The 20,586-nt window shown below is 30.9% G+C and overlaps 1 protein-coding gene across 1 annotated transcript; it reads left to right on the top strand.

The window, feature by feature from the left end:
* The first annotated feature begins 14,068 nt into the window (after nucleotides 1–14,068).
* On the top strand, nucleotides 14,069–19,677 carry LOC117910348 (transcription factor MYB113-like). The gene is made up of 4 exons (XM_034824425.1): nucleotides 14,069–14,183; nucleotides 14,263–14,392; nucleotides 14,730–15,087; nucleotides 19,241–19,677. Exons 1-4 carry the CDS (start codon nucleotides 14,069–14,071, stop codon nucleotides 19,649–19,651), a joined length of 1,014 nt encoding a protein of 337 aa, XP_034680316.1. The 3' UTR covers nucleotides 19,652–19,677.
* The last annotated feature ends 909 nt before the right edge of the window (nucleotides 19,678–20,586 follow it).

The raw sequence follows: 20,586 nt of genomic DNA, 5'->3' as shown, positions 1-20,586 counted from the left end.
AACATTAGGTCCCCATCCAATTCTTTATCAATTTTGGATGACATATGATATTCATAATAGGGAAAATTGTGTTTTGAGCCCAGCTAGACTTGGTAATTGAGGTAAGGTCCTCCTATCACTCATAATTAAACTCAAAACCCAATAAAAGAGCATAAATTGAGAGAAAGGATATTGTATTTAAAAAAATCCCTAAAATACCCTTGATTATTAAATGAAAAAGCTAACCAGCCACCCCATCGTTCTCATTCTCTTTTTTTTTGCTCTTTCACTCTTCTCTCACCTATTTATTAGTGAGATCAAATTGAATCATTTCCTAATCATTTTTCTCCATCAAATTGAATATGAAAAATAAATGGTTAAAAATTATTATTACTAAATACATTTTTGAAGTAAATAAATTTTAAATACCAAATCAAATATTATTCTTTTTTTCAAACTTACATAATATATAATAAATATTATTATTTATTTCAACTTATATTATTTCTCGTATATATTAAACAATTTTTAAACACCTCATAAAATATTAGTATTCTTTGTTTGTTCTAACTTGCAAATTAGACGTCATTAAATATATATTTTTTTCAAACTTATAGAATATATAATAAATACTTTTTAAATACCTTAGCAAATATATTTTTTGTTTCTTACTTACAAAATAATAAATATATTGTACATTATTTCTTATATATATTAAATAATTTTTAAATACCTCATAAAATATTATTATTATTATTATTTTCTAATTTGCAAATTAGATACAAAGTGTTTATTATTTCTCCTATTATTTCAGAAATAATGTAAACACTCACATGCTATATATATATAATATTAATCAAGAAAACAATATTTCAAAGATTAATTTACCAACCTTCCAATAATTTTGAAAGTGTAAATAGGGCAATTAACAAAATTAAAGTCTTCAAGATATTCAAAATTTCTTCATTCCAAAATTACCTAATTGCTCTCCACACTAATCCTAAATATTTTAAATATTTAAATATCTAAAACTATTTCATATTTCTCTTAAGTTATGTATCCACGTAGGTGTGTTTAACCATATTTTCAATGATATAGCTGAGAAAATAGTGGATGACTTAGGGTCAAATTTTTTTTCCCAAATATCATTACTAAGAAAGTATTAGAATTTTCATGTGAGAATCAAATAAAATGCATGACATAGGTATACAATTCATGGGTGATAAGAAAAATAATGGATCAAACACAAGTTGACCAAAAATCCAAGTCTAAAATGTAAGCAAGTCAAGCACAACATGTCAACTATCAACGTGAAAACATCACCACAAATACATCAACAATCTAACAAGCTTTGTTATCATGGAAGATGCTAAGCCTAATGTACAAAGGTATGGAAGTCTCGACCAGAAAACTCAAGACTAGTCCACATCCTCCTCTAATCAAAAGAGTGAGATAAGGTCAAGTAAAATGATGAAATAGGTGTGCTCAATATCAGTCAAGCTTTGACATGATGGGTGCAGGTGTTATGGTTCCAAAGGTGGGGATGTCTAGGTCTGAAATATAGGTAAGTGGGTATCTAAATCAAACCATTACCGGTTGTGGAGTCTAAACCTAAGTTGTCATCATCTCTATAATCCCTCAAAAAGGATAATCATAAGCAAAAGGTCAGGCCTATGTATCAAAATCGGCAAGGTGGTTGTGTCCTAGTATGAATACATCCTCTTAAAATGGGTAAGCTCTATATAGAATAAACATCACTAGAATCAAACATGACCCAACAAAAATGAAAATGCAGAATGACCACATCTAATGTAAGGTAACCTTTGGAAAGTATATGCCTAGTATAAATTATCATCTCAAAATTCATTATTGATGAGTGGGTTATGCCCTAGTGTAAGTTGCTCTCCCCAAATCAAGTCATCAATGAGAGGTATACTACCCAATGTACATCATGTGATAAAAAATGAATCTCCACTCCCCAAAATCTCCTTATACTATAACATGGAATATATAATCTTCTTCAAGGAATAAGCAAGCCTTGGTATGGGAAATCAAAGAAAGTGGTATGTCACAACATAAAATGTTCTCTGACATGGTCATCTCCCAATGTAAGCTAGTATCTCCAAGACCAATCACCAATGAGAGGACTACGCCCCGGTGTAGTGCAATCTTCAAAATGACTAAAATCCATTGTAAGCCCTCACAAGTATCTATACCCTAATCCAATCACCTTAAAAATTCATCAATACAATGAAAGGGCTACACTCTTGTATATAATCACATAAAAGGAAATCAACTAGCCACATCTCATGCTCCAATATGAAAAGAAAACCATATCACCTCCAAGGAATGACCATGCCCCAAAAATCTAATCATCGACAAAAGAGGGGTATGCCTCAGTGTGAAGCACATCAAATGAAATCTCTCATCCTTGTCTCATATTCCAATGCGAAAGGAAAATCTTATCAACAGTGAAAGAAATGTTATGTCCTAAAAATTCATTGTTGACTAAGAAGGGTATGCCTTAGTGTAGGCACATCAAATGAAATCACCTGACCATAACTCACTCTAGTATGAAAAAAAATTGGATCAACTCTAAGAGAATGACTGTGCCTCAAAATCCATCATCAGCCAAGAGGGGTATGCCCTTGTATAAGCATATCAAATGAAATCTCATGGCTAGGTCTCATACTCTAATGTGAAAGGAAAATCTAATCTCCTCCAAAGAATGACTATGAATAAAAAATTCATTATTGAGTTCGAGGGGTATGGCCCAGCGTAAACACATCAAATGAAATCACCCAACCATAACTCGCACTCTAATATGAAGGGGGTGTATGATCTCTTCTAAAGAATGAGCATGTCTCAGTGTAAACTATCATCAGGATATCCCCAAAACGTCAAGCACAATGACAATCAACTAAATCATGCCAACTAAAGAAAGGAAGGCTAACTAAAGCCCTAGAGAGAAAGCACACTAGACTCAATAAGAGACAAGAAGAGATTAACACTGTGGCAAAGGGTGGTCCAATTGATACTCAAACTCGAATCGATCTTTGAGCACTCTGAAAGGAGACTAAGTGAAGGAAATACTGGACCCAAATTGTGAACAAAGTGGCTCTAGAGTTTCATAGATGCACCCATGTGTAGGAATGAAATCCTAATAAGGTCCAAGCTTAACTTATAAGGTCAAGGTGACTCTAAAAGTAGAAAAATAATAAAAAAAATAGGCTAAAAGGGAATCATAGTAAAAACGATCGTACCTATCGGTGGTATGTAACCTCTTACACTTCTCTGAAGAGATAGAACATTTCCATACAAGATGGTTATCATTTCCGCACATGCACTACTTCACATCCTAGGGGGTTACCTAATGGTAAAGGTTATCCTATTAGTTAGCAAATCTCAAAAATCTCAATTACTCAAAGACGATCTAATGTGCATGGTGAAAGGTGTGGTTGTATCCGAAAAACCTATGATCTAAAGTTAGAAAGTAAACATAGAAAAACAATCATACATCATGTAGGAGGAAGCATTGTCATGCAACAAGCAGTCATGCAAAGCAAATAAATAACATATAATCATTATTCTACCTAAACATAAGTGAGAGTGACTGATGTTACATGTGAACAAGCAATCATGTGATCATGCAACATAAGTAGGATTAAAAACATGCCAAGATATCAAATCAATCAAACAAACAATCCAAATCACCTTGCCTAAAAGAGAAGATACCCTCTAATTGACTAATTAAACGTTACATTTTCCTCAACTAGTGTTCAAGCTTGATCCTCAAAATCCTTAGCAGAGATGCTAATTTTTGGACCCATATTTTTCATGTGCATCCCCACTTGATGGCATGACTCATTTTTTAAATGAAAAAAATGTATTTTAGAAAAACCTAGAGTTGTCACTTTTTTTTATTTTTTATTTTATTTTAGGTAAAATAAAATAAGAAACTAAAACTCTAGGAAAAAAAATTCCTTAAACTTTCGAAAAATCGTGTTTTTGAAAAACATGAGTGTAGGTTTGGGGATTGGGTTACTTATTGGGAAGGTACCTTAAAAAGGTAGTATCCCTCTAAACCCTTAAAAGGTTGCTGGGTTGAGCAAAGTGTGTCAATTAATTCATTGACTTTCAATACCAAGAAAGGTTAAGGTGTTTACCTAAATTCAAATAACATATTAAGCATGCTAAACAATCATTTCAAGTCACAATCATAAAGGAAGAGTAAGGTGCGTACCTAGACCTCAACTTAAAGCATTATTACAAGATACCAAAATTAGTTCAAACAACAAGATATATAACATGTATTTCATAAGAGAAAATCAAATAAACATCAAGGCCTTAAATATCTTAATAAAATTTTTAGAAAATGATAAAATAATAATTAATAAATAAAATAAAATAAAATAATAAATAAAAATAAATAAGTGATTGATAATAATAATTAAATAAAAGTGTCATGCAAGCCATGTAAGTCATGCTTATGCAAGTCATGCAAGAAATATCTAAAAGGTGACCTAAGTGGGTCAAGTATACCTAGATGGGCCTAAGTAACCTAAATGGGTCAAAATGTGTCTAAATGAGCCTAACTGACCTAAATGGGTCAAGACATGCCTAGATGGGTCAAGTGTGCTTAAATAAGCCTAAGTGACCTAAATGAGTTAGGTTATGCCTAGATGAGTCAAGTGTGCCTAAATGGGCTAAGGCGTGCCTAGATAGACCTAAGTGACCTAAATGGGTCAAGTGTGCCTAAATAGCCTAAGGCATCCTAAATGGGTTAGGGTATGTATAAATGGGCTTAGGTGTGTCTGAATAGGCTTAGTATGCCTAAATGCGTTCAAGTGTGTTTAAATGGGCTTAAGTGACCTAAATGGGTCAAGTGTGCCTAAATGGGCCGATGTGTGCCTAAATAAGCCAATGTGTGCTTAAATGGGCCAATGTGTGCCTAAATGGGTCAAGGTAACCTAAATGGGTCAAGGTGTGCCTAGATAGGCCTAGATGTGCCTAAATGAGCTTAAGTGACCTATGGTGATTAGAAAAGTGCCTAAGTGACCTAGAGTAATCAGAAAATTAAGTGTCGGCGATAAATAAAATGCCTAAGTATGTTGTCCTAAAGGTGCACTTAAAGGACCTATCCTAAAAAGAAAAAAGGAAAAAGGAAAATCCTATGTCTAACTCGGGATTGCTAAGGGTCACAATGAGAGGCCAAATAAATCCCTCAACTAGAGTCTCCAAGGTGGCTAAAAAAGGTAAGTTATAGCAATGGACCACCAATGTGACGAATATAAGGTAACAAGGAGTAGAGGAAAACATGTAGAAAAACATGTGCTACTAGGATAAAATGGAGGGTCTACAATAATATTTGAGAACACTAATGCTTTCATTGGTGAAATTCTCCCAAGTTTAACTATTTTGTACAAAGGGGAATAAAGATGGAGATGTTAGATTTCTGTGCTTGAAAATCTTATTAGATGCAATGGTCAGATACTTGAATGAACTATCAAAAGTTGAGCAAAGTTCTAAAGTTCATAGGATTTGTAGACCATATCTAGTACTCACCAACACCTCTCCACTTTTCGAGCCCCACGTGTGCATGGCCACCCTTTAATGCATTATTTTAAAGTGCACATGTTTCCTTATTCTTCGTGCATGCTCTCAAATTTTGATTTTCAAATAGTTTTAATTTCTTAACTTTTCTTCCTTAGAATCTCAAGGTCAATAAAATCTATTTTTAATAATCTTTGTTTCCATTTTCCTTCCGACACGCATTTTTTAAATATCCGACTTTCCTAATTTTAATAATATGAATAGATTCTACAATTCCAAAAACAATGGATTTCATCCAAATTCCTATAATCCTCTTCCATGATCACTATGAAAATGGAATTTGTAAAATTAATTCATACAAATAATTTCGACAGTGGTGAGGCCCAACATCTGTGACACTCATTTTCAATTACTATGCTTGAATGATACATAATGATTTTGCCTTGCTACATGATATATCTTGTACTAGTCATTGCACACTAACCTTGGTTTCTATCAAGCGCTCAACTCGTCGCTAAGGTACGCTCCCACCTCTATCTTATTTATTCATTTATGTCTTATGCATGATTTGCCTTTATCATATGATCACCTTGGTATCTATTGATTTCTTGATGAATTGTCATACTTGTCTTGATTAGTAGAGATCTATTTTTAGGGTTTAGAGGGATGTTACAACTTGTCATTGTACCTTCTTGATAAGTAACTTAACCCTCGAGTCTTGACTTGGTTTTTCACAAACCTATTTTTTTTTCTTTCTAGGAATCACATTTAAAGTTTTCTTTCTTATTTTGTTTTCTTTTTAAAAATAAACAAAAATAAGTGGCGACTCTAAGAACTTTTTTAAAAATCATTTTCTCACAAATAAAAATCGAGTCTCGCCATCGAATGAGAATGCATATGAAAAATGTGGGTTTGTAATTTTATTTTATTTTTATTTTTCAATTTATGAATAATATCATTATCATTTCAAATGAATTATATTAGATAAATTCAAATAAAAAAAATAATGTCATTTTTACTTTCATTGTTTTTGGATTTTAATATTCAACCTGTTCATTTAAAAAAAAAAAACAATAATTTACCATCAATATTATTCTAAAACAATGTCAGACAAATACAAATAAATTTTAAAATTCTCAAATAACTAAAATTATCCATTACAAGATAAAATGAAAGAAAAACATAGCCCGTGAAGATGGGTCATGGTGACCATGTTTGAAGTTTGTAAACCAAAATGGCCCGGCCGAAGGGAATGTAGAAAAGGTTGAAGGGAATGAAAATAAATAAAAATTTTAAAATAATTGAAAAAATAAAATATTTTATTTCCTCCATTTTTTTTCTTAATAAAAAGGTTTAATCTTTATTAATTTTAAGAGACTAAAATTATTTCAAATAAATATTATAATAAAAAGACTTAAGAATTTATCTATCCTCCAAATCTTTTCATGCTTACGGAATTTACAATCTATTGTTACCTTATAAGAAAATCAAGAATTTATCTATCCTACAAATCTTGAATTGAGTGATAGTAGTTATCATCAAACTAAAAAATATCATTTTAAGAAAGATATTAAGATATAATTTAATTAAAAATAAATTTTTTATTTGAAAATTTATCTAATAAAGTTAAAATATAATTTAATTTAAGAAAAGTTACGAAATATGCAATATATTATTACCTTATAAGAAAATTGAAAATTTATTTATCTTCGTGATTCTAAATCAAATGAAAGTAGTTATCAAATTAAAAATGTTATTTTTAAAAAGATATTAGTAAGTAATGTCATAGTAAAAATGAGCATTAAATATATTAAATAAACTTTAAAATTTTAAAATTTTATTATTTATTATAAAAGAGGAACATAAAATATAGTAGTTTTTATTTTTAAAAATAATTAATTAAATTAATTTTAAAGATAAAATTCAAGATGAAACCAAAATATTTTTTTAAATCAATTTATAATTTAATACAAAATAATATTTATTTTTATGTGACATGAATATATTCATCTACAATAATTTTAACTTGAGAGGAAAATGAAGATTAATCAACATAATTTATACTTTTATAAATTTTATTTTTTAAAAATAATATATAAAAATCATTAATTTATGATATTATTATTTATAAACAATATATCCAAAATAATTAATAATTATTGTTATAGATTGGATTTGTTAAAGAAAAAATAGTTAATTTTATAATATGAAAAATAGTTAATTTTATGGGGAATTTGTGTTTTGATGGGGTAATTTGATAAATATATGATTTTTGAAACCCAATTTTATGAAATATGAGAATTAGATTTTAATATGGAAAATAATTTTGCCTTCATGCACTCTGAGCCGGCCCCCTTTTTTGTGCCAAGATTGCCCTTCCCCTTCCGGTCTCCATCACCGATGAAAAAAGAATGGGGCGGTGGCGACGGAGCGGAAGAAAAAAAATCCCCGTTTGATCCCAAGAAAATCCATCCCCCATTCGATTTCCAGGAAAATTCATCCTCGTTTGATTTCCGAGAAAATCCATGCAAAACCCCCAACCAAAACCAAAAAATTGCTTTTTTTTGCTCCCTGTGCTTTCTGGACCTGTTCTAAGGGTCTCCATCCCCCATTCGATTTCCGAGACGTGCAAAACCCCCAAGGAAAACAAAAAAAATGGCTTTTTTTTGCTCCCTGTGCTTTCTGGATTTGTTCTAGGGGTCCGACCCCCATTCGATTTCCAGGAAATTCATCCTCGTTTGATTTCCGAGAAAATCCATGCAAAACCCCCAAGGAAAACGAAAAAAATTGCTTTTTTTTTTGCTCACTCTGTTTTCTGGATCTGTTCTAGGGGTTTTGCGTGGATTTTCTCGGAAATCAAACGAGGATGAATTTTTCCGGAAATCGAATGGGGGATGGATTTTCTTGGGGATCAAACGGGGATTTTTTTTCTTCCGCCGCCGATGCCGCTGTCCCCATTTTTTTTTTATCGGTGATGGATACTTTGATCGGTGACGGAGACCGAAGGGCAATCTTGGCATAAAAAAGGGAGCCGGCTCAGAGTGCATGAAGGCAAAATTATTTTCCATATTAAAATCTGATTCTCATATTTCATAAAATTGGGTTTCAAAAATCATATATTTATCAAATTACCCCATCAAAACACAACTTCCCCTAATTTTATAATACATATATGTTAATAATTAAAAACATTGTTAAAAATAAGAAATAGTCGCTTGAAGAGATGACTATGATAGAATTGTTTTTGTTTTTGTTTTGAAGAAATCATCTATTAAGAGGGCTAGTTGAGTATTGGGAATTCTGTTGTAAAATTGTCTTTTCAAGAAGCAATTTTGTTTTTGTTAATTAGAAAAAAAAAATTGCTAGATACTATTTTGATGATGTGGCAACAATCCATGGTTCAAACTATAATTTTGGAAATATTTTTTTGTTAGTACCTTATTTTACAAATTAATTTTTTTAATTTATCATATTATTATTATTATTATTATTATTATTATTATTATTTAAAAAAAAAAAACCCTTCTTTGTGGTTGGTGTTTTTTTTTTAAATTTCTTCCCGTTTGGTTTCTTTAGTGTTAAAGCAGTCAAAGTGGTGTTGTAATTTGGAACTTATTTCAAATCAGATCATGCGAGAGAAGAAAGGGAAGGAAAAGGTACCAACGTTTTTTCATGAATCACCACAATCACCAAAAACTCATGCCCTTAATTTAGTCAAATTAGTCGGCAGACATCATTAACACAATACACGAGGGACGGTGACCTAATTCATTGGAATTTACGAAAACTTAGGATTTGAGGGGGGACAAGATCAATGGAAAAGTACTCTCTACTTCCCTTTTGAGACTTCTATAAAATAATAATGGTAGAATTATGTATTGAGGTACAAATTTTAAAAAATTCAACACTTGGTGCACCTGCCCAAAAGCCCAAGTTCTCAAAAGGAAAAAGAAAAAAAGGGGAAATTCCCCTAAGGTCCCACAAATAGTAACTTCCCATACCAAAATTACCCTTATGAGTTGCTTTGCTAATCCATTTATCTCATTAAATGTATCCATCTTTTTTTCAATGTTATTATTCACTTTTAATGAAAAAAAAAAAGATAATTATAATGCTCATCTAAAAAATTGATAATTTTAAGAGAATTTGGGGACAAAACATGTCTAAATCAATCAATTAATTCAGACGTGATACATTGAACACACCATCATTTATAAACATGTCTAAACTTGAATTGATAACTCCCAAGAAGGGTTGATTTCGAAAATAGGTTCATGAATTTCTTGAATTATATTAATTTATATATCAATATCATTAATCATCAAGAATTTCTCTCCAACATTTGTGCATATCTATTAATCATCAACATTTCAAGTGATAACCCTGAGGAGTCGCCTACTGCCCAAAAATTGAAGTTGATTCTCATACTCCGCTTAATTAAAAAAGTAGATCTAAAAAGCACTAGAAGATAAGGACTTATGTTACATGGAATGAAAAAAGTACTCAAAAGCACTAGAAGATAATTAGGACATCTTTGCCGTACACTAGTGTGTCATTGTCTTAGTTTCTAGTTTCTACCCAATCATGCATCTTTTTTTACCTCAAATTCTAAAGCAATAATTTAACTATGATATTAAAGGGTTAACTCATAATTCTAATATTTGAAATACAAATTAATGGATATATATATATATATATATTTCCAAATAATAAAAATAGCATAAAACTTTACGTTACAAGTTTTCAATTTAGAATTTTCCTTCATTTAAGGGTGTTGAAAACATAGTCAAAGAATTGAGAGTTTCTAGCTAGATACACCCTATATGTTGTGCCAGCTTTTCACACTCTCCAATCATTCCATTTTCCATAGTACGGTGATTAAGACTTTCTCAAGGCTCAAAAGTCCCATTTTGGAGTGTCATTATCATCACCATCACCATCATAGGAGAACCATTTTTTTTTTTGCCTATTATATATATTTCCAAATGATAATGATAGCATAAAACTTGACGTTACAAGTTTTCAATTTAGAATTTTCCTTCATTTAACGGTGTTGAAAACATGGTCAAAGAATTGAGGGTTTTTAGCTAGATGCACCCTATATGTTGTGTCAACTTATCACACTCTCCGATCATTCCACTTCTCACGACAAAGACTTTCTCAGGGCTCAAAAGAACCCTATTTTGGAGTGCCATCACCGACATCATCATAGGAGAGCAGAATTTTTTTATGCCTATTATTATTTTATATATCCAAATAATAACAATAGCATAAAACTTTATATTACAAGCAAAGATGAAAATATCGATAATCACGGATATATCGGTACTTCGATTTTACGGATATATCGGATATATCGGAGATATATCGATGGATATTGGAAAAAAAATATTAGTAGACTTAAAATTATTAAAAACTCATAGAAATGCAAGGAAAACCTCATAATAATATAATTAGAAGTATAATGGATATTTTAAAGTTGTTTTATTGAAAAATTTGATATATATATGATATAATTTACGATATTAGATATAATTATATCATGTTGATCTATAAAAAATGTTAATTTTGTAATTGTTCTCATTATAAAGTCACATAAAATACTTTATTTCATTAAATATCAATAATTTGTACACATTAAATTCATTAAATAAACATATTTCATATTCAAAATATACTAGTTCATGTTAATTAAATTAATTAAATAATTTAGCATATTAATTAAATTAATTAAATAATTTAGCTAAGTTAACTAGTTTAATTTAATTCTAAATGTGAAAATAAATCACAAATAATAATCTAAAATAAACATATCAATTTATAATTAAATAATCAAATTAACCTAAGTTAATTCAATAAAAATATAAAAATTAATTACAATTGAATGTAAAAATAACATTAAATCATCCATATTGCAAACATACTAATTAATTGAAAATACATGAGCTAATTACAATTGCAAACAAAATTAATTACAATTTAAATTAAATATATCTTAAAATGATTAAATAATTGAGCAACCTTAATAAAAATTGGAGTAATGAGAGAGCAAATGAAGAATGAAAGAAAAAATGGATGAAATAGATGAAATTTGGGCTATTTATAGAAGAAATTTGGGCCAAAATAGCCGTTGGAACATTAATTTACCATTGAAAATCAATTTTGGCCGTTGGATCAAAATCTGGGAGCAATCTGGCCGTTGGATTGCCATATTACCATTGGAATCACATTTAAGTCGTCGGACCAACATGGATGTGATTTGGGCCGTCAGATCACGTTGCATGAAGGAGGAGAAATATCACAAAAAAAATCAGCGATATATCTCCGATATTTTGTCACCAGAGGCGATTTTTTCAAAATATCTCCGATATATCTCCCCGAACCGATATATCGCCGATATTTTGGTGATATTTATGGAAATATCTCCCCTCTGATTTTTCTTCACGAAATATCGTGTCGACTCCTCCCGATACACGATATATCGGCGATATATCGCCGATATATCCCGATATTTTCCTCCTTGGTTACAAGTTTGCAATTTAAAATTTTCCTCCATTTCAGGGTGTTGAAAACGTGGTCAAATGATTGAGAGTTTCTAGCCAGATACACGCTATATGTTGTTCTAGTTGTCACTAAGTATGGAAAAAAAAAAGGGTCATGTTTTAAAGTTTCAAAATTTAAGATAAAAAATATTGAATTTTATTGTTTTCATGTTGATTATACTCAATATAATTTTTCGAAATTTCATCTTTGCTAATTTTATGTAGACAAATTTATTTTGAAGAAAATTTAGTAAAAACAGTCAAATTATAACTAAAATTGAAAAAAAAAATCAAAAATTGATTTACTTATAATTAGATTTTAAAAGTATCTTTATTGAATTCTAATAGAAGATATTGTTATTTACATTGTACACTTACGGTAAATATCGATATTTACTTAAATGTTTACAATGCAAATATAGTACTGCAAAGAGTATAATTGTGTAAAACTATTGAGATACTAGGTGCTGAATATGGACACTAATAAGATGTTTAGCAATGGGAGGAACATATAAAGCATTCTTGAGAATTAAAGGTCATGAACTAGAAATTACCATTCCCAATGATAACTTTATTAGAGCTAGAGAATGGATTAGGTGTTATAACATTGTTCAGATTAGAAATTAGATGGTGAGCAGCTCCGATGTCCACGAGCTAGTTGACATTACCAACAGTGGAAGGAGAAGCAATCATCACCGCAAGTTGATTGTTGATAGGAGGTTGGAGGGATGGTAGCAATTGATAGTATTATGACCATATTTGCTGCAAGCTTGGCATTGTGTCTTACCATCACCATCTCCATAAAAATTAGTTATTGAGAAATTATCCAAATATATAGTGATTGCCTCAACTTGAATTTCCATTGTTATTATTATAGAAACCACGTCTGTGATGACCAAACTGCTACTGATTGAATGTTGTTGGCCCTGGTTATGGTTTCCTCCTTGAAACTTGAATTGTCCAAACCTTTGATTTTTCTCATAGTTGGTTCTTTGTGATTGCAGAGAAGCTACACTTGTCTGAAGAAGATTTGCCTCATCAATGGCATTCTGTTGCTCCAAGCAATGCTCATAAGTGAGCAACAGGTTATGAATCTCTTCAAACTCAAGGCTTCATGCCTAGTCAAGTCCTAATCCTCTAAGTAAGGAACGTGATCTTGTTTAGAAATTAATTCTTTAATTGCAACAAGATTATCCACAATGAATTTCTCCTTAAGAAGATATATACTCCATCATACTCAAAGAGAAGAATGACTTTAAGAGAATTTCAAATGTCAGAAGTAAAAGTGAGACCGATGATTTGAGACATCACATGATTTTCAGTGAGAGATGAATAAATCCAACACATGACTAGATGATTACGTAGTTGCTTGAGATGAAAATTTGGATTTGCAATCTCAAAGTTGTCAAGAAATTTTGGTGGACAAGGTCATGAGCCATCGATCATCTCCTTGAGTCCATTAGCAATTACAATATTTAGTTTCATTTTGGAGATAATTGAGCTATCAAGTCTGACGGTGAATGCTTGATTCAAAGGCAACAAAATCGAAGTTGCATTTGGCTTTGAACCAATACCATTATGGTGGGAGGACGACCAAGAGTAGAGGATGAGGAATCTTAGGAGACCCTGGGAGGAGAGCTTCAAGAATCACAACTCTGATATTAAGATGAAATGCAGAAATCTCAAATGCGTTTGGGTGAATGTCATGGAGAGAAAGGGAGTTGGTCTTTCTTTTTAGCTATAAATAATTACACGGTTAAACTGAAGTTCCAGTTACTTAAGAATCCGTACTTAGGGACCTGTGGTTGGAATACACGCTTAAATTGAAGTAGTTGTTACTAAGGCTACCAACCATCATGTCACTTAATTAAGAATCAGTACTACTTGGAGTTCTGTGGTTAGAATGAAAGCACGCTAATCATATGAAGTAGATACCAAGTGTTTAAATTAATCGGACAAGTTGCATATGTTCTATGTAGAGTTGAGGAAAAGCTATGGAGAGTTTGGGAGTTAGAAAGGGAAAATGGACTCGGGAAGAAGATATTCTTTTAAGAAAATGTGTTGAGAAATATGGAGAAGAAAAGTGGCATCTGGTTCCACTCCGAGCAGGTAATATACACATATGAGAGGAAGCCTGCAAACTTTTTTCCTGCTTAAATATTCCTAACTGGAAGAGTTGCTTTTTCAGGTTTGAGTAGATGCCGCAAAAGCTGTAGATTGAGATGGTTCAACTATTTAAAGCCAAATATTAAGAGAGGAAAATTTGCATCAGATGAAGTCGATCTCATGATTAGACTTCATAAGCTGTTGGGAAACAGGCAAGTTTATTTATTAATTTCCTATTACATTTAGTATAGCCACTGTTAGATTGGTAATAGAGATACAAGTTTGGATTGAATCCTAAGAAAATACGAGGAAAATGAAAGAAAAAAATTGAAGTAAAATAAGAAAAGAAGCTTAATCAATTAAGCTTTTTCACTTGCAAAGAAAAAAGAATTGTACCTACCTTCCCTTAATTTTTTTCCTTGTCTGATCCTTAACCCAAACCAAATTCTGGAGCTGATGGTTAAAGAAACAACGCCCCCATGAATTAGAAACTCAAATAAGATCATTTTAATTTAACACTTTAAAAAAATTGTAGCTATGTTTTTCCAGATGGTCCTTGATTGCCGGCAGACTTCCAGGGAGGACTGCGAATGATGTCAAGAATTACTGGCACCATCATCACTTCAAGAAGATGGTTCCCATCCAGGAAAAAGGGAAAGATAAAGCCCAAGCCAATTCTGAAAACACTCTGATAAAGCCTAAGCCTTGCAAACTCTTTCTAGGGTTCACATTCAAAACTACAGCTGTGGATGCTTATGAGACACAAGGCAGTACTTCTAGTGAGCTGCAACCCACATTGGTCCAACCAAACCAGGATATTTTATGGTGGGAAAGCCTATTCGCTGACCATACCATTGAAGATCAGGAGTTTATTGCCAGCCTCTTGGCTGACGAAACTGCATCAGCTGTAGATACCAATGGAGGTGGGAATTTTGATTTTCCTTTTGAAATGGGCCTCATTGATGAAGTCATGAGATAAATGAGAATCTGAGATTTCATCAGTCTTATATCAAGTTACTTTTGTGTAATGTCCTACTTCGTAGTTAATATTTGATTAATGTAACGCATTTTTATTCTGATTATATAATAAAGGACTACAAATAGCAAAAATGACTGGGACATACATGCCTTCACATCTGCACTATTCAGATTATGTAGCAAGAATTATGTACAAGATAAAATGGGGATGGGAAAATCCGAGATAAAATTTAACCATGAGGCATAACCTGAATACTTAAGCTCGTAGGACTTGAGTTTATCATTTGTATTAAGTACTTTAATACTCTTTTGTAGTCTCTTTTGAGATTACACATAGATATTGAATTGAGAAAACAAATAACTTCTCTTAGGCTTAACAAATTAAGGAGATAGACATTCAAACACATATCGGTGATTAAATAACAATATTACAATTTTTTTTTTTAACTTCAAATATTAAGGCAAAATAGTTTTTTTTTCCTTAATCTCAAATCTTTTTTTATCTTATTTGCTACATAATAACATATTTTATAATCATGATTTCACATCAATAATTTATTTATTTTTAATAAATCTATTATATTTTATGTATTTATAATAGTTTAAATATTTATGTTTAACCATAAAAGTGAGAATTTAAAATAAATTTTAAATTTATCAAACAATATTTAAATAAAAAGTTTTAATTCTATAACTTAAAAAAAATAAAAATTAATTTAATTAATTAAATAATAAATAAAAAATTTATTAGAAATTTTTAAATAATATCTTATTTTTAAGTTTAATAAATTAAGAAAATAAATATAAGTAATATTTGAATATATAAACCCTCTTCCCTTCCAATGAGGCTATGATATGTTGTACAACTAATTTGGCCCAAAATTTGTACTCTCACATGTTCGACAATTAATTTACCTAAAAACTTGTACATGTACTTGGAAATTATGGCTGAAATGCTGGAAAATTCAGTGATGAAAATGTCGTCTGGTCCAGTACCCAGCACAAAAGAGAGGTGCTACTTGCTGGAGTTTTGGGCCAAAATGTCCCATATCTAACTACTTTATAAAATTTATGTTGGTCTCGTAAGTGCCGCATACGAGCATCTCATAAAAATATATATTTTTTAAAACATATAGTTAACATCTCATTACAATTACAATTGAGACTTTATTTTTGAATTAAAGGTATATTTATTAATTAAGACTTCGGTTTTTGAATTGAAGTCATAATTATCAATTGTTGCTTCGTTTTTAAATTAAAGCTATAATTGTCAATTAAGATTCCATTTTTTAATTGAAGTCTCAATCTGGTTCTTCATTGAAAACTTAGAAGTCTCATAAAAAATTTTCTTGGTAACCTTATATGTTTTTTGTTTTTTTGGAAATTTAAGAATTTGCTTCGCATGATTTTTTAGAACAACTTTTTATTATTTAGAATAAAAAAACACGAAAATATGTTTGACAACTAGAATTTTTTTTTTTTTTTTTTTATGTTTCTAAGAATATAAAATAAAGTTTTTTTTAGATAACATATTTTTATTGTTTTATATTATTTTTACTTATTTTCTAAAAATTGTTTTAGAAAATAATTATACAAACATATAGTATAATTTAAAAATAAAACATTGGACATAAAAAGTTATTTTTAAAACATATTTAAAAATATTAGAATATGTTAAAAATATTTTAGGTTTTCAAACCGACTTTTATTTTACAAAACATTATAAAATAATTTTCAAAAACTATTTTTCAGAACTATTTTAAAAAATAATTACCAAACAGGTCTAACCCTCCATTCTTTTTTGGCTTCGTTTTGGTATAAATATCATCACTTTTTTTTTTATAAAAACAATCATTTTTCTTAAAATTATGTATAAATACTTGAGATGATAAGTAACATTTATATAAAAAAAATATGTTACTTTTCAAGTAAAAAGAAGGAAGCGATAAATTCACACAAATACGAGGAGTATTGAATCTCTTTTAGCTAATTAATTTTTTTACATTCCACATTAAAGCAATAAAAAATGAAGGAACTTTGGTTTTGAAATTCACATTAAACCAATAATACACACCGATTGAATAGCTTAGATTTAGAAAATGATATATTTGGAATAACAACTTTTTTAATTAAGAAAAAAAGAAAGATAAAAATGATATTATAAAAGTTTTATTAAAGCCTATAATGTTCCCACATAAGTCTAAAAACGTCTTCTTCAAGAAGATATCTTATTGCTGCCTCTATATTAAGCTCTTTTTTTTTTTCTTTTTTTTTTTTCCTTCTTTAATGTCAAAAGGTCTTTGGAGAAAATGATGGAACGGCCTGCAGAATTAAGGAATTACTGGTGTGCAAAATCATAACTTTCTTCTATTTTTATTAATAATAACAAATTTTTTTCTTAACACTATTAATCAAAATATTCACTTGAAAACTCATATTTGTTATTTTATTAATTTTTTTAAAATATAATAATTTAATATCTACACATTACTTATTTTATCAAAAATTTCAAAGGTTCTGGTGAAATTTTTATACTTTTATCAATTTCCATCATTTTTCAAATTTTAAAACAATTTTAATTTATATGCAAATTTCTACTGATATTTCCATAAAACTCGAAAATCAGTGAGGGTAACAAAGTCAATTTTTTTAACATTGGGTATATGTATATATTTGAGGGAAAATAATTGTCAGTGAGAAGAGTACATAGTAGGAAATGACACACGTCCCTATCAACAGATGGATGGTTGAGAATGAACCCGGTCATTGAATTGACAATAGAAAAAGTTCTAAAATATATTTTTATCGACGTTACTGGTCAGAAACAAAGTCCTCCGCGAGCCAGAGGCATATCCTAATGATTGTACCTTTCTTCACCGACAATTCCCACTAATTATTTTGGGTCAAAGCTTGTAGAGGACCCATGGAGCTTCCCTTTTCAGTGAACATGGGTTAGTCGACAAAAGAAAATGTTCAAGTTGAAAGAGGAGCGGCCCTCAAAGGTTCCCATCACTTGGCTGCTTTTTGTCAAGGAAACAGTGGTATCGGAATCCAAATCTTCTACGTAATGTCCCATTCATCCTACCAATGTCCATATGAATTCCTCTGGACGTTAAAAAGTGGTTGCACGTGGTTGTCTTCAGGATCACACCAGGACCACAAAATAGAGATTGTTCATAAAGGATACTAGTCAGCAATTAATTCCTAAATTTTGCACTGTACATTTATAGTAAGTTGATACATAATGGGTAAATATCTCTTATGACATACACCCTTTGTCCATGAACTCCAGCGCATTTGGAAGCCAGGTAATGCACCATAAGAAACGTGTCGAATAAACCAATTAGGGGTCTGGTGTCCGAGGTTATTTTATTGATTTTTTCTTTTTACAAAAAAGAAAAAGCATCCGGTTATAGGAAAAGGAAAAATATCCCAAGGAACATAGTAAACAAAGATAGGAAGTACGGTTTTGTGGTTGTTATATATCAATCAATAATTAGAGAAGGAGCTGGTCTCTTGTGTTGAGTTGACTCCATGGAGAGCTTAGGAGTTAGAAAGGGTGCATGGATCCAAGAAGAGGATGTTCTCCTGAGGAAATGCATTGAGAAATATGGAGAAGGAAAGTGGCATCTGGTTCCCCTCCGAGCAGGTAACATGAAAGAGAAAGGGATCAGTATTAATTTGTGTTTTTTTACTTCTGTTTTGCTTAGAGAGTTTCGTTTTCTTGAGTTTGCAGGGTTGAATAGATGCCGAAAAAGCTGCAGGTTGAGATGGCTCAATTATTTGAAGCCGGGTATCAAGAGAGGAGAGTTTGCATTAGACGAGGTTGATCTCATGATTAGGCTTCACAATTTGTTGGGGAACAGGCAAGTCTATAATAACTCAAGTACTAGCTTGATAATGATATTATATTAGTTCTGAAGCTGTTCAGAACTTTCAAAAGAGCTGATCAGTTGATACTTTGTCTGATGTTGTGCGTGTATAGATGGTCCTTGATTGCTGGTAGGCTTCCAGGGAGGACTGCTAATGATGTCAAGAACTATTGGCATAGTCACCACTTCAAAAAGAAGGTTCAGTTCCAGGAAGAAGGGAGAGATAAACCCCAAACACATTCTAAAACCAAAGCTATAAAGCCTCACCCTCACAAGTTCTCCAAAGCCTTGCCAAGGTTTGAACTAAAAACTACAGCTGTGGATACTTTTGACACACAAGTAAGTACTTCCAGTAAGCCATCATCCACGTCACCACAACCGAACGATGACATCATATGGTGGGAAAGCCTGTTAGCTGAGCATGCTCAAATGGATCAAGAAACTGACTTTTCGGCTTCTGGAGAGGTGCTTATCGCAAGCCTCTGGACAGAAGAAACTGCAACACAGACAAAGGGACCCATGGATGGTATGGTAGAACAAATCCAGGGAGGTGAGGGTGATTTTCCTTTTGATGTGGGCTTCTGGGATTTTCCCAACACAGAAGTAAATCACTTGATCTGATTTAGACCATTTCAATCTTAATGTTTAAGTTCAAAAGTTGTTCTTGCACTCACACTCTACTCCCTAATCATTTTAAGTTCCAATGTTGTTAATCTTAGAAATAAAAACAAAAATAAATAAATATATCAATATGTACAATGGTGGATATGGATGTGAGCAGTGGATGCAAACTCAAGCATTGAATGAATGGTTAAGATTAATGAACCCAATCATTTGAAGTGACAAAAGAAGACTTTTTAAAATATTCTTAACAATATTTGAATCCTCTATCTAAATCTATGATATGAAAAAGTTGTATCATATTTCTATCGGTTTCCAACCCTTAATTAGAAGGATGAACCATTGAAATATCTCAAGCATACTGAATTAATAAAACAAGAAATTTCCACATAGTTACACCAGTAAAAGGAAAATAAGTTGAAAATGGAAAATTATGGTGCCAATTTTGGATATGATAGAACGACTTCAATGTTTGGGGATATGATAGAATGACTTCAATGTTTGCCTATAATGGTTAATCAATATTAACACATCTCTCTTTCTAGCTTGTTAGCAATTTTGACACATCTCCATTTTTAGGGCCCTATTTGGTAATTGGTAATTATTATTTATAACAGTTGTGAAAAACAGTTTTTAAAAATTATTTTAGAATGTTTTATAAAATAAAAGTCTCTTTAAGAACCTGAATTGTATTTAACCTATTTTTAAAATAATTTGCATATCTAGTACTTTGTTTTTAATCATTTTCTATGTTCGTGTAATTATTTTTTAAAACTACACTAAAAAAAAAGCAAAAACAATGGAAAATTATTAAATGATGTTCTCTGAAAATATATGTCTCCTCATTTATATAAAACTTATGAATTGATAATTGGGTTATTGTATCATCATCTAAAAAATTGGTATTAGTTCGCAGGTTGACCATGTATTTAATC

This window comes from Vitis riparia, unplaced genomic scaffold, assembly GCF_004353265.1.
Source record: "Vitis riparia cultivar Riparia Gloire de Montpellier isolate 1030 unplaced genomic scaffold, EGFV_Vit.rip_1.0 scaffold720_pilon_pilon, whole genome shotgun sequence".
NCBI classification, from domain to species: Eukaryota; Viridiplantae; Streptophyta; class Magnoliopsida; order Vitales; family Vitaceae; genus Vitis; species Vitis riparia.
This window is presented reverse-complemented; position numbering and strand designations above follow the sequence as displayed.